The following is a 24815-nucleotide window of genomic DNA, read 5'->3' on the forward strand; positions in this document are numbered from 1 at the left end:
GGCGTGCGGCGGAAGCGGCGGCGAGTGCGGGAGCGGCCGGGCCGGGCCGGGCCGGGCGGTGAGTGCGGGGAGTAGGGGGCGCGGGCCTGGGACCCTGGCTGCGGGGAGCGGCCCTGGCCCCGGCCCCGGCCCCAGCCCTAGACGGGCGGGCGAGCGAGCGGGCGGGCGAGCGAGGGAGGGGCGGCTGGGGCCGGCCCGCAGCGGGCGGTAGCCGCGGCCGGGACCGGAGCGCTCCCCTGCTGCGGCCCGGGCGTGCGGAGGGGCCGCCCCGCTCTCCATTGCCTTCCGGGCCGCTGCCCGACCCCAGCGGGGCTCGCTGGGCAGGAGCGGCCTCCTCCGGCCCGCCGAGCCAGCCGGGGAGTTCCGTGGAGGGCCTGAACGGCCTCGTGGGAGCCGTCGGGACTTCGGGAAGACTGGCGGGGACACCCGCAGGGCTCCGGGAACGTCTGGGTGCTGGGGAGGCTGTGTGGGAAAGTTTATTCCACGTGGAAAGTGTCTGTGGCACTGTTTGAGTTGAGTGGTAGTTTAAATCACTTCAAAAAAGACATTAAAATTACATCAGAGAAGATGGGGATTGTTACGGAAAGGTGTGGAGCACCAGGAGCCGCTGTGAAAGGGGCTCAGACTGAAGAAAAGGAGGGACCTCAGGGGGGACCTTCTGGCTCTGCACACCGCCTGACAGGAGGAGCAGCCCGGGGGGGGCGAGACCTTGTGCCAGGTCGTGTTTGCTCAAGGTGAGAGGAAAAAGGCCTCAAGGTGTGCCAAGGTAGGTTCAGATTAGGAATTAGTAACAATCGTTTCCCTACCAGAGCGGTCAGGCCTTGGAATATATTGCTCAGGGTGGAGGCACCATCTCTGGAAGTGTTGAAGAGGCATTTGGGGGTGTGTTTTAAGGGTTATTGTGGTGGTGCTGCTGGGTCTGGGTGACCTTGAAGGTCTCTTTCAATCCCAGTGATCCTGTGAAATTGGCACAAGGAGAAATTGTCTGCATTTAAAGAAATTACTCTGTTGTTCCAAGAATGAGCAGTTTACAAAAGGGGTGGGGGGTGAAGGTGGCAGCAGCTTCCCCCGAGGTGGGATGCACCTGGTTGTGCTCTCTCCTCGAGCCTCACGCTGTGCTGGGCTGGGTCTGTGGTGCCACAGCAGATGGTCCGTGGGCAGCACATGGAGCTTTGGGGATGCTTGTGCTGCTGCCCACAGCTGCCGTGGGCTGCAGCTCTCCCACAGCCCTGGACTGTAACTCTTATATGCACATGCATGCATTTATTTGGTTCCTTGAGCATTTATATTGAGCTTCTTTGGTTTAAGTGTTTCTTATTTTCTTATTTTCCTCATATTTTGGTGCTGTGTGCTGTTCCCAGTAACGCCCATCAATGTCAGGCTGCGTGGAGATGTTTTTGTTCTTTGGTGCCACGTATTTGTTACGCAAACATTAATCTTCGGGTAAGCTCCTCATTAGTCTACACTGTCCCTTCCTCCTCTGTGGCTACATTAATTAGCCATTGTATTTTTCCATATTTTCCTGCAGAAAGTTGCAGCAGAGGTGTGAGACCATGGGAAAGCATGGAGGTGACCTGGGATAGGAGTTTGTCCCTCCAACTTGAGTTCCTTCTTACTCCAGTCATACTCCTCCCTGTGCTGAAAGCCAAGGGGTTGGGTTCTCTGTTTCTTTAAGGCTTATTTGAGGAATTTTGAGGATCTAATTTAAAAGGCCCTTGAGCTGAGTTGTTGAAAGCTGTGTGGGAGCTGGGGTGAGGTCAGGTTTCTGTGTTGAAGGTCATGTGTTTGGAGCTCGTAGCAGGGATGAGGTTCAGTCACCAAGTCATTGCAAAGATCAGGTGTTGCTACTGAGGTATTCTGTATACCTTCCAAAGATGGTGTGAGATTTCTCCCTTAATCCCCAACTTTTCTGCTGACATTATTTCAGTTCCAGCAGTCCATTCCATCCAGCTGCTCCACTCTCAGCCAGCAGTTCCTCACGCTGATGCTGGCTTTCCACGAGGCTCTCTTGCCCATCAGTCCAAGCTTTTGCACTGGGATTTTCTGATGATCCTGACTGCTGGCTTTACTAGAGGGTTTTTTTTTGTGTCTTCCCCCTTTTTTTTTTCCTCTTTTTTTTTCCTTCTTCCCCCTTTTTTTCTTTCCCAGTAGCTCTGTGTAGCTGCATCCCTTTGCCCATCAGCTTTCTTCTCCTAGCTTTTCCAAATGATATTGCTGAAAACAGGAGCTGTTGAGCATTGTTCAGAGGTGGCACTTGCTGGATGTTGCCCTCCAGGAGTGCTGAGGGAGTCTGGAAGGACAGAAGGGGATGGGACTGATCTGCCTGCAGCTGCCTGCTCTGCACGCCCTGGAGCATGAGCAGCTCACCCCCTGGAAATACCAGGGTTAGAATTCCTAGATATGTGTGTAGAGGCAGGCTGGTTTGGCAGAGCCTTGTGAGCATCCTGAAAACATTTCATGGAGTATTTAATAATTTGGCGTGGTGGGCATGGCAGGTTTCACTGTTGGGAAGCACCAAGAGCTGTGTTAGGTCACTGCTGGTAACACACATACATGTACACACATGCTGGTAAGGAGTTTTTTCCTTTGTTTTGCGTTACGACATTGAGTGAAGAGCAGAGCTCGTACAGGACCTGGCCAAATTCCCCTGTTTTTGGTGCTGTGGCTGTATTTCTGTGAAAACTCTGCAGGTTGGTGTCCCTGACTGGGGTTGCTGACTGCTGTATTCTCAGGCATAAAGGAGGAAGGGGCTCTTTGTGTCTCTTGGTTTTATAGAGCCCTGCTAGAATAATTAGCTGCCTGAAATTAATATATTTCTTTCAAATGCAAGCTTCCAGAATCAAGGAAAGCGAGCAGTGTGCCTCTTACCGTCAAGGATTACCAGGAATTAATCTTTCAGTGCAAAGGCCACTAATCTCGGGCATGCAAACAGGGTTTATTGAGCTGCGTGCCAGTGCTTAGAGCAGTGATGGATGAAATCCCTGGCAAATTCAGATGCTGTAGCTGTTAATTGCCTCCCCACCTGCTCATCCGCCTCCGTCCCCTGCATGCTGGAATCAGCCTATGGGTGTCAGTCACAGGAGATGGATGGTGACACATGGAGCTGCTGGGTGCCAGCCCCGGGCCAGCCTGGGCTCTCACGCCTGGGCTGTCCTGCCTGCCCCAGGGCAGTTCTGCTGTCACTGGGTCCCAGCTTTCCTGTTGTGCTGGGAGCTGAGTGAGGGAGCTCAGCCTGGCACTTGGATTTTCAAACACAAAGCCAAGCTGGGAGCAGTGGGAGAGCTGTCTGACCTCCTGCCTTACGATGAGCATCTTGCCATGTTCCTTGTGCAGTTCGCAGGTAACACGGGGGGGTTCTGGGATTCCCTGCATGGCTCCTGCTGCCCTGCAGGATTATCTGGAGTTGACAGAAGTCACTGTCATTGTGCTGCTCTCATCAGTGTGCCTGGCCAGCTCCTGGCTCAGACTGATGTTTGGGAAGCTCTACCAGTGATAATTGAGCCAGCAGTATGGTAGAAGAACATGCACGAGCCCAGCAGTAGTTTTTGAACCTGGGAATTAGTTTCCGAAAGGAAATTATTGGGATCAAAATGTAACTTCAAAGCTTTGGTATCCCTCCCTTCTGCCTTCCCCGCTGGTCTCTTTTCTCTTGTGTTCTAATCGATTGCTGCAGATGTACTTTGGTGTCTTCTCAAGTTGATTTCTTGAGGGCTTAAAATGAGAACTGTGTGATCAATGGCACAGTGTATCCCAGAATCCAGTTTATTCCCAAAAACACAGGCATCCTGCTCGGACTGAGCAGTGCTTATTCCCTAAATCTGCCAATGTTGGCAAAAGGTAAATCCGTATTTATAGTAAAGCCTGTGTCAGCCCATTTCTGGAGTTCCCCTGATGCTCAGTAAGAGAAGCCTAGTATGTGTTCAGAGGAGCCCAGGGCACCCCAAAATGTCACCTGAGGGGTTCAGAGGGACCTGGGGCACCCCAAAGTGTGATGCAGCATAGCAGATAGGGTTCCAGGACGCCCCAAAATACGACCATACAAGCACCAGCCTGCACAAGCTTTTTGAGTGTATCATCGAAAGGCTTTTAGGTGTGTGACAGTATCAGAGTACCTGGTAATAGTTGTCATTTGAGTTTTGGGGCAGAGGTTTATGTTCCTGCTGTTTATTAACTGGCTGGATGGCAGGAAAGCTGTTCCAGTGCCTGGGCAGACTGAGGCTGCAGTTGGAGCTTGTGGCTCCAGAGCAGTGCCAGGCTTGTGGCAGAGCTCATGTCACCATTTAACTGAATGTTCCTGAACCCAGCAGGGAACATTTTGCCCAAATCCTGAGGTGGCAGCCCTGTGGCTGCTGTGTTGTTTGTAAGTGGTCCCAGGAGTGTTGCGCAGGAGCTGCACAATCTTGTGTTCTGGTTGTGATTTCCAGTGTTTCCAGTGTTTTCTGTTGGTAATGGGAGTGATCTTAAGACAGGCTTTTCAGTTTGCCTCAGGGACTTTTTGAGGTTTATTTTTTCCCCTGGTCATTAAGGCAAATGGCCCAGCTCTGTTAGCAGGATTGGAAAACCAAGTCCTGTCCCAGGTCTGGCATGGGACCCAGTGAGTATGGATATTTCCCTTGATTTATGCCTGGAACATTGAGATCTTTCCTCTCTCCCTAGCCCCTTTCTGAAGCTGTGCCGTGGAAGCTGCAGCTGTATTTAGTCCCAGCACAGACCTGGATTGATCCCAGCCTAGTGGGACAGTGGGCTGTGCATTGTCAGTGCTGCTTAGGCCAGTGGGAAGCTGTGGACTCCTCCCATAAGGCACAGCTCAGCACCTGTTTCCAGAGGGGAAAACCACCCACAAGGACCCGCTGTGCTGTGGGAGAGGCCTTGCTCCGAGTTGTCTTCTGCTCATCTTTCACCATCCCCCCCTTCTTTCCCTAATCCATTTTTCTGCTGAGGAATCTTCTAGTTTTTATTTTTAAATGTTTAGTCACTGCATTATGGCAGTGCCTCATGTCTCACTCTTAAAAATGGACTTCTGAAAATCCCTGGAGATAGGAACAGGGAGATGAAGGGCACACTGACACCTGTGCCACATATGGCTCTGGAAGAGCTGACACCAGTTCTGACACTTGCTGGAAACCCAGATTTTCTCCTCCCCCCTTACCTTCTGTGTAGCATTTCCCAGCAAATGCAGAAATCTTATTTTGGCCTTTCCAGGCTGGCTTACTACAGGAATACTGAGCAAACCCCTGTGGTTTGCCCCTGTGCTGGTGCCTTCCCTCCTGAGCAGAGGGCTTGGAATGGCCAAGGACACCTCATTCTGTTTGGCACAAAGGATAGAGGAATGCTCCTGTTTGTGCCTCCTGGCTGTACTGGCTCAGCCTGTCAGCTTTTATCCTGCACAGAGCCCAGGAGAGAGGATTTCCTGCAGCTTCAGCTTTCTTCTGAGCCTGTTCTCTGTAGTCAGTGGGGTGTGGCTGGAGCTTTGGCTGCTCGCTGAGATGACAGGAGAGAGGCCGGTGTGTCTGAAAGTTGGCTGCTATCCGCAGCATTTATCCTGTGTAGGGTGGCAAATCTAACATAATGAGGGGTTTCTTACTCCAGGGTGTCTTGGGAATCTTCTCTCTGGCTTGTTTTAATTTTTGGAGCAAACTGCTGCTAGAGAGCAGCAAGCACCTTGCTTACAGCTTCCATCACTCACTTTCCATACTGCCCTTTCCTTTACTGGGACATTTGCTTTTTCTCCATCCTGGTGAAGTGAGAGCAAAGCTTTCCCAAGGAGTTTTCTGCTTGATGTTTGTTGTTAGGTTCTGGTGGATGGTAGCTGTTTTGGTGAGCCCTGAGGACAAGGCTCCTGCTCCAGGTCACATGGGTCCCTCCACCCAGAGCCTTCCAGCTGATGGCTGCTTTGCTTCTGGCTGTCGGCTCGCCCTGGGGACATGCTGGGACATTTGAGATTCTTGCTCAAACTGGGGCTGGAAGTCCTTTCAGTGAGTGGCTGCCTGTGTTCCCCAGTGGGTTGGAAAGCAGTGGCTGGAGCAGTGTCCATTGGCGTTCAGGTGCTGGTCAGTGCCAGGTGTCTCCACAGTGTTGTCTTCAGCCAGAGCAGGGTGTCTGTCTATGCTGGTGATACCGGTGTCCAGCTGTCCCACTGCTTCTCTCCATGGTTCCCTATTCCCAAATGCAGGAAAACTCCTATTCAAGTTCAATTTTGCCTTTTCTATCACATGGATAAAACCAATGTAAGCTTAGAACTGCTCCTTTTCTTTTCTCCTGCTGCCTTCCCTGTGCACGACCTCTCTATTTTTAACCTGCCGCATTCAGATTTGTTTTCCTGAGCCCTCATGACCTCCATGATATTTTGACTTTGGAATATTTAACGCAGCATTGTAGGCGTCCTGCGTGGCCGGGCGTGACTATTGTTGTTGCCAGCTGAATAGTCCTTATTTTTTTGGCTGCTTCTTGCGTTCTCAGCTTTCAGTGGCTCGGAGAGGAGCCCGCCAGGCTCCCTGTACTCACTTGGCTATTTACAGCCAGGCCCAGTAGCCATGTTTATTAAGTTCTTGGAATCCTTTGGAACAGAAATCAAAACACTGCAGAGGGGTTGGAGGAAGGTTTGGTACAAATGCCTCAGCCCATCAGTACCCTGGGATGGGATAATTGTCATTGTTGCTGCTCTCAGCAACAATGCTGATTCCCCTGGGAACACAGAGCGCCTTAGAAATGTGGTTATTTTTATCACTTTATTTGGGTCCACAAAGAATATTTGTTTAGTTTTTTTCTTTTTTTTCCCCTGTATTGGCTGTTCACAGTGAATTTACCGAGACAAAGATAAATCAAACTTGGTATTTCGATGCTCCTTTGGTCTTGCATTCCTGCAAGTGCTGACTGTGACAGAAGGTAGAGTGAGGAACTCAATGGTCAGTTCAGGGCACTGACCCACCCCTTCAGCCTGGAGAAAAGGAGGCTCGTGGGAGACTTTGCTCTCCACAGCTCCCTGACAGGAGGATGCAGCCGGGGGAGGTCTGGAGCTCTCCTTCTTGGGATTTTTATCCCAGAGCCCCTTCCATGTCAATGACTAAGAGCAGCTGTGTGGCAGACTTCTTGAGCAAAAATTCCAGCAGCATCTTCTCATTTTGAAGATATTCTCAGTTGTGCCTTGTTTTTTGGTAGTAAATCACTCCAGGTGAATTCTCAACTGGTGAAACTGAAATAGCTCTTAACAGTGTGTTCCTGGACTGAAGAAATAGGGGAAGAATTCTGTCCTTCGAGTTTCCAGGCTTGAAATGCTGCTCAGCCCAGGAAAGATGCAACCCTGGTTTACACTGTCAGGCAGTTTGATTTGTGTGGGTGGTAGAATTGGTGCTGGTGAGTAATATTTTATTGTGTAAAATTCAGATCAGGCAGAGCTGGGGCCAGAAGTCAGGATTCCTTCAAGACCTGGAGTGCTGCTTGTGCCCAGAACTGGGCATTTCTCTCACTACAGTGATCCAAAAGCATCACAAACCAGTTTAAGTCAAGTCCCTAAGTGTGCTTTTCTCTTTCAGGTTTAAACCACCTGTCCTTTGACCCTGCCAGCGCCGAGTCCCTGGGGCTGGGCAGCGCTGCTGGCCCGCGGCTGTCGGACAGCCCAGCTGAGGATGGAAGTGGCCCGGGAAAGAGGAAGAGGAGCAGCATTCCCCCAGGTGAGCTGCTCCCAGGCTCCACTGCTGCTCCCAGCTCCACTGCTGGCAGGACTCGAGGGTTCTGTGAGGAGTGGCCTGGATGCAGGGGTGTGGCTGTGCAGGGTGGGCAGGGGGAGCTGTATGCTGCTGCAGCCCCACCGCTGTGCCTGGAGCCAGGCTTGGACTGTGGGGCCTCCCCAAGGAGTGTATAGTGATAGAACAGTGGGGAATGGCCTCCCAGTGCCAGGGGGCAGGGATGGATGGGATATTGGCAGGGAATTGTTCCCTGGGAGGGTAGGGAGGCCCTGGCAGAGGCCAGCTGTGGCTGCTCCATCCCTGGCAGTGTCCAGGGTCAGGTTGGGTGAGGCTTGGAGCAGCCTGGGACAGTGGAAGGTGTCCCTGCCCATGGCAGGTGTTGGAATAGGATGGTTTTTCATGCCCCTTTTGACCCAAACCCTTCTGTGATTCTCCATATTTGTCCAAGTAGATGTATTTTCCTAATTGAACAGAATCTCAAGATTAAAATTATGATCTTAATTAAAAGCAGGATAAGGCACCTCAGGCTGAATGACTGGAGACATTTACATTTAAGATAATGTAATAAAAACAAAGTGTTAAAAGAACTGTATGATATTGCAAAGTCAGATCAAGGACTCTTGCAAGAAAAACTTCCTAGATGCCACCTTCAGGATTTCTTACAGAGCATTGGGAAAAAAGGGAACACAGAATAATGTATTTGTAGATTATATTGTGGCTTAAAACTGCAATCCCACCAGTGTGACTGGGGAAATGGAGCACCTGCTTATGCTATGGAGGTGGGATGTTACAGCATGGACAGAGCAGCCTGTGGGAATGAGGTGGGAACTTCCCTAGGGGGGTTCCAGGTGCAGAAGGGAAGGATGAGGCAGAAGGAAGGTGATGTGCAAAGCCCTCAGCTGCAGAAGGAGAGGGTGAAATGCAGCTGTTTCCCTGGAGAGTTAAAAATCTTTGAAGGAGAATCAGGGACTTTACAGCACAGTTCAAGGATGGTTTTGATGAGCTGACAGAGCACTTCCAATGACAGTGGGAGGATCCTGCTGGAGCAGCTCCCTTCAGTTCAGTGCAGTCTGACAGTTTATACCTGCTGGATGTGTCCTTTGTTCCTGAATCTCTTGTGAGGCTTCAGTGTCTCCTTACCTTTAATCAGTGCTCCTTCAAGGCCCCTTAGAGCTGTTAATTGCAGTGGATGAACCATAACTGAGGTGCTTTAAGGGGTTTTCCAGGTCCCAGCCGCTCCAGAGGCACAGCACTGGTGGACTGGTGGGGTTTTTTTTCTGGCTCTTCCCTGGGAGTGAGTTTAGCTCTGGTTTTGGGTGCTGACACTGCAGAGCCTCACTGGGAAGAGCTAAGATTTGCTCTAAGCCTTTAATCACTTTTATGTTCCTCTCAACAGATGGTGGCAGAAATCTGAGCCCGGACTCCATTCTGATGGGATTGCCAATGTCCGACCCGACTGCCTGGGCCACCGCCATGAACAACCTGGGCATGGCTCCCATGGGCATGACAGGACAGCCCCTCCTGCCTGGTGAGCTGAGCCTGTCACAGCTCTGTGGGAACAGCCTGTTGCACTGTGGCTGGGTAGACACCCACCATGTGCACAGTGAACTGTGTTTGAAATGCATTCATGCTGCAAGTGATTTATTTAGAGACCTGAACTGAGAGGAGATGAGAATACATGTATTTTAGTGCAAATAATAGTTTTTGTGGGGTACCCCTAGGTATCCTGCAGTGGTGCAGGAGGAGGATGATGCCACACAGAGGTCAGGAAACCAGTGATATCCAGGAGCATGTTACTCTAAACTGAACTGCCATGGCTGGTAAGGGAGGGAGGAAGATGAAGAGGAAAGCAACAGGGTAGCAAAATGGAGATGGCAGAAATTAATGGAGAGTTCTGCTCTAGAAATGACCACCTTGTAGAGTGAAATACATGTGCATGGCTGAGTCATCTTGTACTGGATGAAAGAGCTCCTGCAGGAACAGAGCTGAGCTGTGCCTGATTTCCCAGCAGTGCAGGATGCTGGACATCAAAGTCCTGAATGGAACTTACTGTTCCAGGGCTTTGCTGCACTAAGAAGGATGCTTTCCCTGCCATAAAACCTGCCTGCTCACCTGGGGGTGATGTCTGTATTGGCAGACAGCACAACCTCCTCTCCTCCAGTTTGAACGGCCCCAACTCTCTCTGCAGTAATAGAGTTCCTTCCTGTCCCCAAGGTCTTATTTCACATTTGGCTTTGCTGTGGAGATGCTGTTTCTGTGTCATTCTCCTGCTGACATTCTTCCATGAAGGAAAAATCAACACAGGCGTATCCCATGGATAAGGATACAATTCCCATGTACTCCTACATCCATGTTTCACAGTTGGAACAACGAGGTTTCTTGTCCCTTCTTCCAAAAATGCCGGTTGGTGGCAGAGGATTGGCCTCAGATCTGTGTTTTTGCTGTGACTGTGTTTCAAAATACCGAGTAAATGGCAGGTTCTTAGCTGCTGCAATTGCTGCACTTGTCTGCTTAGTGAGATGATGCTCTAAATCCCAGAACCATTTAGACTGGAAAAGATCTCCACATCAAGTCCAACCTGTGACTGATCCCCACCTTGTCAACAGCCCAGAGCACTGAGTGCCACATCCTTGGACACCTCCAGGGATGGGGACTCCACTCCTTCCAATGCCTGACAACCTTTTCCATGTACAAATTCTTCCTGATGCCCTTAAGCCTGTGTCACAACTGTCTGTGCTGCTGACCTACTCAATACAATCAAACTGGGTCAGGTTTTCCACTGTTTCTATATGTCACAGGTGTCTTTTTGTGGACAAACCTCTCTGGGAAGAGTTGGACACTAGATGGGAGCCAGTATCTGCAGAGGAGAGAAGGAAGTAATATATTTGAATGGAGAAAAGTTACTTGTCTCTGGCAATGAGCAATAGAATAGTTATAAAACATTATTTTAAGGGCACAGATCTAAAGTTTGATGTTGGCATGCTCCTGATTTTCACCGGCATGTGTGGGAGTGTTCCCTGTTTGCTGTCAGAGCTCGCAGTCACTGTATGACTCTACCCCCCCACACCTGACTCCCTTATTCTCTCCCCCATTTAGATTTTGATCCTGCTCTTGGAATGATGACTGGAATCCCTCCAATCAACCCCATGATGCCAGGCCTGGGGATTGTCCCACCTCCCATCCCTCCGGACATGCCGGCTGTGAAGGAGATCATCCACTGCAAGAGCTGCACTCTCTTCCCACCTAACCCACGTAACTGTCTGCTTGTGCTTTGTCCCTATAGGGTATCCCTGTGCTTATCTTTATAGAAACCCAGGTGTGTGTGAGAAAAGGGCCATTCCTGGGACTCACTGCTGGCAAGAGGGGGACAGAGCAACAGGAAAAGCCTGTTCTTGTCACTGTTTGCCATTTCCAGAAATAGCCTTTTCAGCTGCTAGATTGATAACGTCTGGGGAAAAAGTCACTGAGTGTTTGAAGTCCTCATGGTTTGGTTCTTTTGTGCAGTGTGAGGTGTAGCTGAAGCACACAAATCTGGAGTGTGTGCAGTTGCAGCACAAAGAATTCTCTGTTTTTTATGTGTTATTTACATTAGGGTAGTTTTTTAAGCTGTGATTTTGTAGCACCTTCCATGATGAAGTTGGGAGCTCCTGGTGCTGCTTGTGTTCTTTGACAGCAGCTTAGTGAACCTCCTGCACTCAGGAGAGTGTTTGGAGGGCTCCAGAGTCCCAAGATCTTCTTTTTGCAAACATGCTGGTGAATGTGCTTATTTTTATCCAGCACCTCAGCAGTGCTATGGATCCACTCCCGTAAATCTGAGTGTGGCATAGCCAGGTGTGTGTTGGGAGGAAGCCAGGAAGGTGTGGTTATCTCTCAGGAGAGAAGAGCAGGTGGAAGGAATGTGTGCTGGCAACCCAAAACCTGACCTGCTCTGCTTTCTCTCTTCAGATCTTCCCCCTCCGGCCACAAGAGAGAGGCCCCCCGGGTGCAAGACCGTGTTTGTTGGAGGCCTGCCGGAAAATGGGACAGAGCAGATCATCATGGAGGTGTTTGAGCAGTGTGGGGAGGTCATAGCTATCCGCAAGAGCAAGAAGAATTTCTGCCACATCCGCTTTGCTGAGGAGTTCATGGTGGACAAGGCACTTTACCTGTCTGGTGGGTGTGTTTAGCTCGGAGGGAAGCTTAAAATTCTGGGACAGAACTGTGGTGGCGTGTTATAGGCAGAACAATAGAATTGGGGCAGATTTCTCTGATGCCGGGTCACTTTGCTTTCTGCTGCCTTTGCATTTCTGCTTAAATATATGAAAACAGCTCTGAGAGGAAAGGCAGCAATGCTTTGTCACCTGAAAACACTGGACTGAGGTGCAGAGTCTGTTTCCATCTTACATGGATAAGTGTCCAGCTAATTCTGTAGATAGTGCCTAAAAAAATGGACATTTGCTCCTAATTTGCTGACTGGTGGGCTGGACTTACTTGGCTGATTGGCTTGTCCTAGTGGGGTTTTATTTGGCTGGTTGGCTTGTCCTAGTGGGGCTTTATTTGGCTGGTTGGCTTGTCCTAGTGGGGCTTTATTTGGCTGATTGGTTTGTCCTAGTGGGGTTTAATTTGGCTAGTTGGCTTGTCCTAGTGGGGTTTAATTTGGCTGGTTGGCTTGTCCTAGTGGGGCTATATTTGGCTGGTTGGCTTGTCCTGGTGGGGCTTTATTTGGCTGGTTGGCTTGTCCTGGTGGGGCTTTATTTGGCTGGTTGGCTTGCCACAGTGGGGATTTTTCCCTGTTAGCCGAACCCTCTGGGCTCCTTTAGCCGTGGAAGCCTCAGGTAAGTCCCCTGTCCTACTGACCAGCCTCCCTCCTGCCAGGCTACCGCATCCGGCTGGGCTCCAGCACGGACAAGAAGGACACGGGGCGGCTGCACGTGGACTTCGCGCAGGCGCGGGATGACCTGTACGAGTGGGAGTGCAAGCAGCGCATGCTGGCGCGTGAGGAGCGGCACCGGCGCCGCCTGGCCGAGGAGCGCTTCCGCCCGCCCTCCCCGCCCCCCGTCGTCCACTACTCTGACCACGAGTGCAGCGTGGTGGCTGAGAAGCTCAAAGGTGAGAGGGGCTGGACAGGCAGAGCTCTGCTTTCTCCAGGGGTCAGCACACAGCAGCTCTGCCGCCATCTTCCTTCTTTTGTCAAAGACCCTCTGCGCTTGAATCGTCTCCATCTCAGGATGGAGAGGACATGAAGGCTCACCTGGCCTGACCTTTCTTGGCAGAAGCGTGGTCTAGACCAGATGGCCCAACACTCTGCCCAGCCCAGTCTTGAAAGCCTCTGGTGCTGGGGAGTCCGGCACTTTCACATTACTGCTGTTCTGAAAAGTTGTCCCCAGGAGTACCCGTTCCCCCTCATCCTTTCCACATAACTCTCTTGTAAAAGAGGAGTTTGCATCTTCATAGCCCTCCCCAGGACACGGTGACGAGTTCTCCCATAAATCTTATTTTCCCAAGGCTGAACAAACCTGTTGAGTGCAGGAAACTTGTGCAAATCAAAACTGTTCAGTACAAGTTTCTCCCATATAATTTTGGTTAAGGTTGGAAGGACTAATGTAAGACCTTCTTGGAAACCTAAGATTCATGTGTGATCTGATGATTTTGGAGCTGGAGCTCATCTCCTTTCACAAAAGGGTCCATCTCAGTAGATGTGACATTTTCCAGTAAGTTTCTAGTGCTTGTTCCTCCTCTTGCTGCACCTCAGCGGGTAATTTGCTCATCACCTTGGTGCTGGACTTGCCTTCCTTTGTACAGCCACATGTTCAGATCCTTCCCTGCTTCCAGGAGTTGTGATGAGTCACCTGAAGGATGCTGACCTTTGAAGGAGCAGTTCAGGAAAGGATCTGAAAGCTGCCCAGGCCACCCCAGAGCTGTGGTGTAAAGTTGTCCTTTCTTCCCGCAGATGACACCAAGTTCTCGGAAGCCATCCAGACCTTACTGACCTGGATAGAACGCGGGGAGGTGAACAGGAGAACTGCCAACAACTTCTACTCCATGATCCAGTCGGCCAACAGCCACATACGCAGGCTCGTCAATGAGAAGGCAGCTCATGAGAAGGAGATGGAAGAAGCTAAAGAGAAGTTCAAACTGGCTCTCTCAGGGATCCTGGTGCAGTGTGAGTAGTGTCTCCAAGCTGGATGTTGGTTGTCTGGTGTAGGGAAGACTCTTAATTTCCAGAGTCTGGAGAGGCCCCACTAAAAGGGCTCTGGGAAAAGAAGTGGCCATCGCTGCAGTGCAGCTCCGGCTGATTTGGAATCACATGGCACTAATCTGGCAAAAATCCCTTGTGGTACTTTTTACTGGAGTAAGAGTCCACACCTGGGGGGAGGAGAGAATGAATTCTGAATTTGTTTCCTCTTAATTATCGTCTTGTTATTAGTTCTGTCATCTTTTCAACCCTTCTGTGCACAAACAAGGTAAGTTCCTGGGAATCTGGTGCCTCAGCGAAGTGTGCAGGATTTGTTCGCAAAAGGTAGGAGCAGCAGAGTGCGTCCAACACCCTGTTGCAGACACTGGGTCTTTCAAATCCCAGTACTTTATGAAACCAGGAAATCAAGGAAAATGCATGGACTGTATTAATTCCAGGATGTGATTTGTAATAGTTCCTCAGACCATTCATTGCCTCTTAAGCATCCTTGCTTTAGTAATTCTGAATGTTTTAACTTCATTACAAGTACCTTCTCCACAATTGTACTAATTCTCTTTGAGTCCCTTGCGTAGCTTTTGAACATTCTTAACTTTTGTTTTTTTATCTAGTAATTTTAGCTGTTACTTGATTTTTTAAAATTATTCTTTTCCTTTAAATTCTGTTAATGGTAAAAACTACGGGCACACGGTCCAGAGGGACATACAGTGAGCACTGCAGAGTAAGTAGTAATAGAGACTAGTATGTAACTCCACTCTCTAAAACCAAGACTGGTATCTCAGCCACTCTTAGGTTACTCTAAGGAGCAGGGAGATGTGTTTATTTTGTGAGAATTATGGGTACTGCATCACAAGCATAGAAAAAATCAAGTGGATGTGCTTTGTGCTGTGGGTGAGCTCTCAGCCAAGGAGAAACACTTTGTGTATTCCAAATCCCCTACATTTTCTAGAGAAGCAGGAGGAATATATCCCAGGATGCAGAATAGCAGATGGCAGGGTGCCTTTGCTTTGGTCCTGGTAGTGTTCCCGTAGCTCACACAGGCTGTGGCACTGTCCAAAGGCCAACTCATGGTTGTAGCTCATCACCCCATTTCAGAGGTGAGTCCTGCCCCTCTGGACTTAGACTCCCAGCCAGCCTCACACAGCGTATTTGGATATTTTTCAGCACCTGTGCTGCCTTTTTTTTCCACTTGTCCTGCCTTTTTCCCAGCTGAGTGCAGAGCCCATGCCCCAGTGGGTTGTTGTTCTGTGAGCATTTGGCACTGGCCTGGTGAAGCCTGCAAGGCTCTTTCCAGACACTGAGCCCCCTCCCTAAGTGTAGCATCAGCACAGTGCAGTGTTATGAGAAAAGGGGAGCCAAACCACCTGCCTGATTCCACTTTTTTACTCCTTTACTCCTCTTGTTCGCCCTCTCTGGATGCTATTCGGGCCCGATTTGCTGCTGATTTGCCACTCCAGTCGAGCAGATAGTGGCCGTGTACCATTCTGCCTCCAAACAAAAGGCTTGGGACCATTTCACGAAAGCTCAGCGTAAGAACATCAGCGTGTGGTGCAAACAAGCAGAGGTTGGTAATCTTTTCTTGTGTTAGATCCTCCAGCACGGTCTCTTGCTTGTCAGGATGTTGATGTTCAGTTTGCGCGATGCTCGCATGGATAACAACACCTTCCTTCACAGTGTGAGGTGGGAATCACTCAGGAGGCTCTTGTGGTACAGGTAATAAATTTTCTCTTGGTATTTGTGTCACCAGTAGCAATACATCGAGACCAATCTGCTGATGGAAGCTGTGCACAATAATAGTCATAATACTGATGATAAATGTTGATTTTTCTGTTGATTTTAATATTAAAACAAGAAGGATTTCTAGAGAGATTAAAAAAGCCGTCAAGTCTAAGTTTTGTCAGAATCTTTTATCACATTTTATGTGATATTTCCACCTTGAGGTGGAAATAATTGCAGATGAGCAGCCTGGAAAGTTTGGGGGAGGATGTTCTCATGTTTGTGTATTTATCCTGTTAAGTGACATGATGAAATGTGTGTTTTAAAAATGGTGATCAGAAAGGAACTGGTGGAAGAAGGCTTGTCAGTCCCACTGCTCTTCCTGCAGGAGGAAGAATAGTTCTTAGTCCAGTAAGATTTGATAAAATCAGATAAGAGTCAGGCAGAATGCCAGAAATAAGGAAGCTAAGGTAAAGAAATGGTGTCCATTGGAGGGTGATGGGTAGGGGATGTTTGTCCTGGGGGCTGTGATGAGATCCATGCTACCAGCTTCCACCTTGGGGGTGCAGGGCCTTGCACTTAGCCTTGTTAAGTCTCATGAGGTTTTATCCCACTCCTCCACCATGGCTTGCTTCCTTTGGCTGCCATTCCCTACCCCTAGTGTAAATCTTCCTGTGGTTCTGGATTTGTCTGGGATACTGAGTTCCTTACTACAAACCTGGAAAGCAAGTCTATCTCAGCAAAGGCAGGAGGTGTCTTTCACCTTTAAGATTATTTACATCCAGAGTGAATCTCTGCAAAGCTGAGAGGCTGCTGATCCATGATCACTACAGGCCAGGGATGTGCAGGCCTGGAATCCCCATGGGCTGGAGGTATCCTGGATCCCTAGGGATTGGGGTGTCCTGGCCTGTGATCCGTGTAGATTGGTGTGTCCAGGCCACCTTCCTGCAAAGCTGCAGCCTGGGAAGACTCTGGATCAGGCCCAGCCAAGGCCCTGCTGGTACCAAGCAGGTGGTTAAGCCTCTGCCATGCTGGAACACTCCAAATGCCCACGTTGTCCTGGGAAGTTTCCAGGTGTGACCTCCCCATGAGACTGTACCTGTGGGACTTTCCAGATCCCACTGAGTCAAACCTTTGTAGCAGCTAAAAGAGGAGCCAAGGTTTCTTTTGCACCTAAGAAGCCAAGTGCTGATTCAGAGTCACTCTGAGCCCAGTGCTCCTGTTCTTCCCTGCCTTCTGATGGCTGGTGTGGCTGGGGTGGGAGCTCTCTCTCCAGTTGGAGCTGTCTTTTGTTCCAAGGTAAGTTCTCCCAATAGGAAGAGGCTGTGACACCGCTGGTGAGGCCTCTTTCAGGAGCACTTCAGCTGCCAGGCTCAGTCTTCTGCTCTCCCCCAGCTTAGGGTCTGCTTTTAAAGGAAGGTGGAAGCCACAAGATGCAGCTTCTTAGTACAGATTTTGGCAGATACTTATATATTTATAAAAATGCTGCTAGTATATGGTACATTTTTAGGTGTAATTTAAAACATCTCTCACCTCATTGTAGCTATCAGATGCTGGCTAAAGGGTCTCTCAGCCTTTTGGGGTCACCTTGAGGAGGTCCCTGTATATGCAGGGGTGCAGCTGTAGCTTGGTTTGCTCTGTCCCAGCTCAGGTTGGGACTTTTGGCTTCAGAGAGTTAGGGCTGACTCGAGTTCCTCATGGTTTGCACGGCAAGGCTGAGCTGCCTCATCACGAGAACAGAAGGGAGAAGGAAGAGTCCGTAATCCCAGTAGCTCTGACAGAGTGACTTGTGCTGGATATTGCCCTTGATCTAATAATCTGTGCCAGTTTTTAAGTCATGTCCTGGAGTTGTTTTTTGCAGACCTAGATTTCAGGAACTTTTCAGCCAAGGTGTTCCTCAAAGTCTGTATTGAAACCCTCTCTGCTTCTGAACCCCAGGAGATCCGTAACATCCACAATGATGAGCTGATGGGCATTCGGAGAGAGGAGGAGATGGAAATGTCTGATGAAGAAATAGAAGATCCATCAGAGATGAAAGAAACAGAAGAGTCAGGTAAAATCCCTTTTTACAGCTCATAATGTGAGCTGTGAAACCACAGCTCTTCAGTGGTTTCTTTCTGGCAGTGGGAAGCCATTCCCCTTGTCCTGTCACTCCATCCTTTGTCCAAAGTCCCTCTCCAGCTCTCTTGAGCCCCTTTAAGCCGTGGAAGGGGCTCTGTGATCTCCCTGGATCATTCTCTTCTCCAGGCTGGAGAGCCCCAGCTCTTCCCAGCCTGGCTGTAGAGCAGAGGGGCTCCAGCCCTGTGATATCCCAAACGGCTGGAGCCATTCCTTTGTGTGCTCAGGGTTTGTAGCCCGAGCTGCTGAGCCCGTGTGCAGGGTGAGGAGAGCAGCCAGGGCCTCCTTGCTGTCCGTGGTTTGATTGCTGTGCTGTCCCCAGCGCTGGTGTCGCAGGTGGAGGCGCTGAAGGAGGAGAACGACAGCCTGCGCTGGCAGCTGGATGCCTATCGCAACGAGGTGGAACTGCTCAAGCAGGAGCAGGGCAAGGCCTCCAGGGATGAGGACACCACCAAGGAGCAGCAGATGAAGCTCCTCCAGCAGGCTCTGCAGGGCATGCAGAAGGTGGGCCTGGAATTTTTCATAGCTGGGGCCGTGCTGCAGGGGAAGGAGACTGGGATGGGTAGCAGAAACGCTTGGAAAAACACTCTGGACCTTAGCAGGATCCAAACTGGCAGGGGGGAGCAACTTTGTTGTGTCCAGTGTTGCTAAAAACCCCAAAGGAAATATTGATGCCAGGGATTGTGTATGAGCTGATAAGTCCCATGGAAGCAATCCATAGTTGAAGGATTCCTTGTGTGCTCTTTACTGTGACTTCCAAAGTACCAAGTCTGTCCGGAACCAGCTGAGTTAGGAAATGGGAAATCCCATCCATTGGGGATGGAATTACTGCCTCGTGTTCACACAGCTGTGCTTTTTTCTATGCTAATAGGCAAAGGTGTTTCTAAGGTGGATCCTTCTTTTATACTTCATCTTGTAGTGGTTCTGGATGTGGTCTGTCTGGTCTTCATGGAAAAGCTGTTCTAAATTTTATGGTCTTTGAACAATAGTTGGTGGAAGGCAGGTTAAGAGTTTATCTTTTCTCTTCCAGCATCTTTTGAAAGTCCAAGAGGAGTACAAAAAGAGAGAAGCTGAGTTGGAAAAAGTGAAAGAAGACAAACTTAAAATAGAAACATTACTAGAAAACCTGAAGGAGCAGGTATGTGCCATGCAGGTCTTCCTTGTGCAGTCCTCACCTTTGTGGCAAAGGACATCTGTGAGAATGCCCAGCCCTGGTTTCGAGCAGTTGTCCTTGGAAAGTGAGGAAAAATTACTTGTCAAATTGCAGGATGTCTGTCAGGAATGGACCTGTAGTTTCTTCATGTACCTGTGAGACAATCTCAGCAACTGTATCAATAAAATAGGACTGTCACTCAACAGTGTACAGTGGTATCACAGCTGGAATGGGGTTTTCTGCAGTGTGAGCTCTAAAAGACAAGAAGAAAGGTCTCAGTTATCAGACACTGTGATATTTACAACTGTGGTTTAGGAGTATGTTTTGATCTGCCCTCCATAAAACACTTTGGAACTGGAAATTTTTGTGGTTTAATATTTTTATTCCTGCTGGATTTATTCCAAACAAAAATCCATGCAGAATTCCAAACAGAAATCAATAGTGCTGCTTCTCAGGTTTGATTCCCCTCTGATTTGATTGTGGATCTGACTCTACACTTGCTGGGTTCTTTCCTCTATAGCACAGACACAATTACAAAAGAAGCATGAGGCAGCACTTCCCCCTTGGCCCACAGAGCCAGATACTGGGTTTATCTCATTTTCCATCTTTAATCTCTTTTTTTTTCTGTGCCAGGAGCTAGGGAAGATAATGCCTTTCTACTAACTAAAAATAGTTTTGTGTACTCCAGTAATCATCAGAGCAGGATCTTCAAAACAAAAATTATCATCAGTAATCTTTCCTTTTTTTGCCCATATATAGCAGAGCATGGCAGATGAAGAGGACAAAGAGGGAGATGCAGCTGACTGCCAGGGGAATGTAAGTCCAAGAGCTTCTGCTCTGGGATAGTGGAAGGTGTGGCAGGGGGTGGATTCTGTGATCTTCATGAGCAAGGCAGGCAGGCTGTGATCTTCAGGAGCAGGCAGTGTAGCTGCTGGGCTGCAGTCCCTGCATCAACTTCTACAGGGCAGAGCTGCTCTTTCTCCTCTAGAAGCAAACATGGAAGCTCAGGCCATTTGGGCACAGCCTCAGCCTTATGAACTGAGAACTGTGCTGGTGTAAGAATTTGAGCAAACCCAGGGGACTGTTCAGTTCTATCTTGGTCACTGGCCTCCCTCCACCCCATCTCACTGGTCACTGGGAGCTGTTCCCAATTATAGCTGTCCGCAGCTCTCAGGCCACTGGAATTCCACATAAAACCAGGGAATTAAAAGCAAGTTCTGCTTTTAGTACAGCCACCGTCTTTGCATTGTTGTGTTTATGTCAGGGATAATAAATTATGCCCAATTCTGTTTTAATTCAGTTCCACAAACTCAAGTCAGGGACAGTCTGATCCTAAGCCCTGTGCAGCCCCAAGGCACTTGATTAATCCCATTTGTGTCAGTGTGGGCATTTGAAAAATAAACCTCTGCAGCTTAATCAGTTCTGGCAAGGCCACGGTCTGGTTTGTATTTTGTTGTTTAAAGCAAGGCCCTTGTGGAGCAGATGTCATGTCAGGGAGCAGGGCTGGTGCAGGGTGTGTGGTGGCATCTGCTGAACTTCGTGACCTTTTCACCTCCCTTGGTGGATGACACCCAGTACCGTGGACGCAGCTGTGCTTTGCTGGGAGCATTTTTGAAAATAAACTTCAGATACAGCAGTGATGGATGCAGTGACTCAGAAAACCAGGAAAACACCCCTGGACTCTCTGTGGAGCCTGCCCAAGCCAGTCCCTGGTGTGGCAGGTTGTCTGGAACGTGTCCTGTGGGTTTGTTTTGCAGGAGAGCAGCACATCTAGAGTTTGTGCCTGCAGCCAGGAGAAAGAATGTCCAGTGGAGAAGACCTTGAGCAACAGCCCTGTGAAATCTGAACGAGAAGTTCTCTTAGTTGGTGAGTTCTGCTGGCTCAGTGTTGATTCCAGAGACCTGAGCTGGGGGGACCTGCTTCAAGGTGACCTTGCCCTCCTCCTGCCCACCTCTGGCTCCTTCGGTTATCCCAAGGGAGGTGGGAGTCCTGGAACTGAGGAAAACCTTGAGCTTTACTGGGGTCAGGGTGCGACCTTGTGACCCCTGGCTGCCTGCAGGGGCACAGGGCTGGTGTTCCCAGCTGGCTTTTGTCTCGTGACAATGACTTCTGTGGTGTTCCTTTCCCCAGGGATAATTTCGACGTTTCTCCACGTGCATCCGTTTGGAGCCAGCATTGAGTACATCTGCTCCTACCTGCAGCGCCTGGACAGCAAGGTGGGCTGGGACAGCCTGGGCTGGACAGTGAGGCTGGGCTCTGCTCCCTGCAGAAATCTGCTGGAAGAGAGTGGGGGATGGGGGGAATGTCAGGATGACAGGAGGGTTTGTGTTGGGAGGGACCTCAAAGCCCATCCATGCCCTGGCAGGGACGCTTGCCACGGTCCCAGGTTGCCCAAAGCAGCCCAGCTTCGGGGTTCACCACTAACTACACCCCCAAGCAGTCCACGTCCTGCTGGGGCTTTGGGCTCCTTTTCTGAGTAAAGGGGAGCAACTGTGCAAAGGCTTCTGGAAGGAATTACATCCCATTCCTTCCTTTAGGAAGGAATTGCATCTCATTCTCCTCTATCCCAGTCTCCAGCTGTCTTCCTTAAAGAGCCCCAGGGACAGGAGGCCCCACAGTCATGGGAATCCTGTCTTGGGATTGGAACTTGTCCAGCTGCTTGTGTATATAAATGAGTGTTTAGTTTACCCTCTCCTAAGAAAATGTGGCTCCCTGGCCTTGCTCACTCCAGCCTTATAAAGACAGAGTTAATAATTTTATCTCCTCATTCTAGCTTGGAATTTGTTTGTGGGGCCACCAGCTGCCTTTATTTTGGTTTGAAACTCCTATAAAACTGCCGTCATAGCACTCAGCTGCCTTCTGGAACTTCCTCTTTGGTATCCACAGTGCATAGAAGGGCTTTTGGGAGCTTCTGCTTGGGAGAACCCCTGTGCAGAGCCCACCCTTTAACTTGTGCTATGGCATCAGTCTCCTGTGTGTTCACTCACAGTTAAGGCTATTTCCATTGTCCTTTGTGTTCCTTCTGAGCTCTTCTGTGTCCTCCTTGACTCTTGCAGGAGCTCAGATTAGTTTGGGATGTTATTTTTAACCCTGAGCAGATCTTTGGGCCTGAGGTGAGGCAGGAGGAGGGGGAGTACTTGGAAGTACAACCTGATTTCTTGAAGCTGCCAACAGGAAAGGAAGGGGAATATCTTTCCCCTGTTCCCTGTCCATCATTCTCACCAAGAAGATCAGCAGAGAGCACAAAAATTAAGATCCAAGGTGGTTTGGATCCTTCAGAAGTTGCCTTTAGCCCTGAGTGTGACTTGTCAGGACCTTGGGCTCACCTCAGGTTCCTTCTGTGCAGTGGTGCAACCCCAGTCTTAGCTCTTGTCATAGCTCCTGCTGTCCCAGCATTATCCCCAGGAGTTCAGGGAAAGCCTGGATGAACTTCTGCCATGTAACTGAGTTTGAATTATCACCAGCCATCAGGGCTTCCATCTTCCCTTTCAGTGCTGTTTTCTCTGTGTTCTCCCAGATCTGCACAGCAGAGGTGGAAGTGCTCATGACACGGCTGCAGAACACGTTCCGGCAGGAGCTGAGTGGGGTTGGGGCCAGCCTGGAGAAGAGGTGGAAGTTTTGTGGCTTTGATGGGTTGAAAATGACTTGAGCTTTGACTTAACGCTGGAAACAGTGGGATATGGATGCTGAGAAAACCTGGGATGCTCCTTCCTCTGTTCCTGATGATTCCCTCACACCACGGCCTCGGGGTACAAAGTGTAAAAGTGAAACCAAGTCCAGAGCAGCACGGGAAGAACCTGCAAGTTCTGCAGCTGCTTTGATCAGTTATTTGTTATTGGGCAAGTGCTGTTCAATATATTTCGGGAAAAAAGCTCCTACATGACCCTTTGAAGCACAGCGTGGTGACTCTCTGTTCTGCCAGTGTTGTATGTTCTTGTGTGCCCAAATTCCTCCTCCTCAACCTTCCTTCTGCTAGGAACAGCCACAGACTGTCCTGAAGCAACAACAAAGGGGCATCTCCTGGTTTCTAGATCACCAAAAGGGGAAAAAAAAAGGGCAATTTTTAGATATTTCTATGAGTTAAAACCAAGGTATGTTTAAACAGAAGATTTAGATGTGTCAGGGGCCTCTGAGCCAAGGAATTGTTTCTTTTTTTGCTGTTCTCTCTGTTAGCAGTTAAGCTGAGATGGGGCAGAGGGGGATTCTGGCAGTGCCACTCGTGCTCTGGGTCAGTCTGTACAGAATCTTTTACATGGGAAGGGTGTTGAATTTTCTGAGGATGTGGGGGGAGCAGAGCGACATCCGCCTGGCTTTGGCGATTTTTACCACCCAGTTCCTTCACCTACTTTGCTTTGGAGACCAAGCTCAAGTAGCACAGACTCCTCTGCTCCTCATCCTTCCCAGCTCTGTTCTTCCTGTTCCCAGTGCATGCTATGCCCTTGCCCAGATGTGCAGGGTAGCACAGCTCAGCCCATCCCAGCCTGCCTGGAGCTCTCTGGATCCTCCTCCCTGCAGCAGCCTCACCTTCCCAGCCTGGTGTCACCTGCAGAGCTCTCAGTCACCCTGTGCAGTATTCCTGCTCTGCCAGACATCCCAGCGTGCTCCCAGCACGGCAGCTGGCACAGTTCCAGCCCTCCAGTTTGTTCCCCATGCCCCAGGTGTTGGTGCCCTTCACTTGGGCTATTGATCCCACCTCCTCTTTGGGGGAGAAGCCCCAGTTCCTCTTCTCAGGCATTTCCCGAATGTGTGACACATCCCCAACCCTGGTGACATCCTGCTAGGTGCTTCTCCACCCTGTGCCATGGCCAAACTAGTGCCCAGGTGAGTACAGGGACATTTCATTTCTGGTGTGTTCTGTGTACCTGGCACAGAGACCTGATGGTGTGTGAACCAATTCCTCATCCAAAACCCCAGAATTCCACTGATGATGCCAGGCTTGGAGCCAGCTATTGGCCTGCTGGCTCTGTTTCTCCCCTCACCATTCCCTGCAATGGGAAGGACAGAGGAGAGCACTTCCTGTGCTCCTGCTCCCTTTCCCACTCACCCCAAGGCTCTGAGGTCTCTCCAGATCCCTTGGATTTCTTCCTGCACCTTCATCCTCCAGCCCCAAGGAATCATCCTCCTCGTTGTTCCCACTGGCAGAGCCTGGCACCCGTTCTCTCCACCGGCCCTGGAGGAGCCAGGGTGGACGCAGAGCAGACGCCCCTGCTGTGCTGGGTGGGAATGTGGCACCTGTGCCACCTGTCCCTTGGGGTCAGCCAGGTGGAGGGAGAAGCAGGGTGGTGTGTACTCAGTGAGAGCTCTCCTTTGGAAAATCAAGGAAGAAACTTCAGGAGTCAGAGCAATTGCAGAGCCCTGGGAGCAGCTGTGGCTGGAGTGCCCCGGAGTCAGGGAAGGCGTGGGGTCGGTGGGGACGGGGCTGGGCTCCCACAGCACAAGGACTTGCTGGGTGCCAGCCTCTGTTGGCTGCAGGGTGGGAGCTGGGATGGGGCCAGTGCACTGTGGGCAGCCAGAGCCACCTCCTGGGGCTCTGAGGGGGCTGGGGTTGTTGGAGAGACCAGGCAGGTTGTTCCCATGGGGCAGCATAAGGGAGAGGAGCCAGGACCTGTGGGGCAATGGCTGGTGCTGTGAAAGTGATTGAGGGCTAGAGCACCCCAGGGTCCTGCTGCTTCCCCTCTCCCAGGGCCTTTCTAGAGGGGCTGAGGTTTCTCCCAGGTGAAATCCATCCTGCAGGTGTGCTGCTGAGGTGACCTCCAGGGATGGGTGACAGAGATCTTCCCTTGGGACCAGGCTGTTCCCATGTGGGCTGTTGCTCTCCCTGCTCCCAACACTGAGCGCTTGCCACACTGGGGGCAGATAAAAACCCTTTTAAAAAATGTTCTGAATAGTTGTGTCCCTGCAGATGAATGCTGTATTTTTAAGGAATAAACATTTTTTATGGGCAGATCTTGGCCCTGCTGCTTTCTTTGTC

General features: G+C 50.1%; 1 protein-coding gene across 1 annotated transcript; it reads left to right on the plus strand.

The window, feature by feature from the left end:
* On the plus strand, positions 1–24777 carry ENOX2 (ecto-NOX disulfide-thiol exchanger 2). The gene is made up of 15 exons (XM_084212734.1): positions 1–58; positions 7533–7670; positions 9082–9213; positions 10782–10937; positions 11631–11837; positions 12540–12773; positions 13615–13827; positions 15315–15421; positions 17512–17626; positions 18014–18195; positions 18722–18829; positions 19604–19660; positions 20602–20710; positions 20975–21060; positions 22362–24777. The coding sequence occupies exons 3-15, from the start codon at positions 9117–9119 to the stop codon at positions 22491–22493; spliced, it is 1803 nt and encodes a 600-aa protein (XP_084068860.1). The 5' UTR covers positions 1–58; positions 7533–7670; positions 9082–9116; the 3' UTR covers positions 22494–24777.
* Positions 24778–24815: the final 38 nt, after the last annotated feature.

The sequence above is a fragment of the Fringilla coelebs genome (genome assembly GCF_963513975.1).
Source record: "Fringilla coelebs genome assembly, chromosome: 11".
Taxonomy (NCBI): Eukaryota; Metazoa; Chordata; class Aves; order Passeriformes; family Fringillidae; genus Fringilla; species Fringilla coelebs.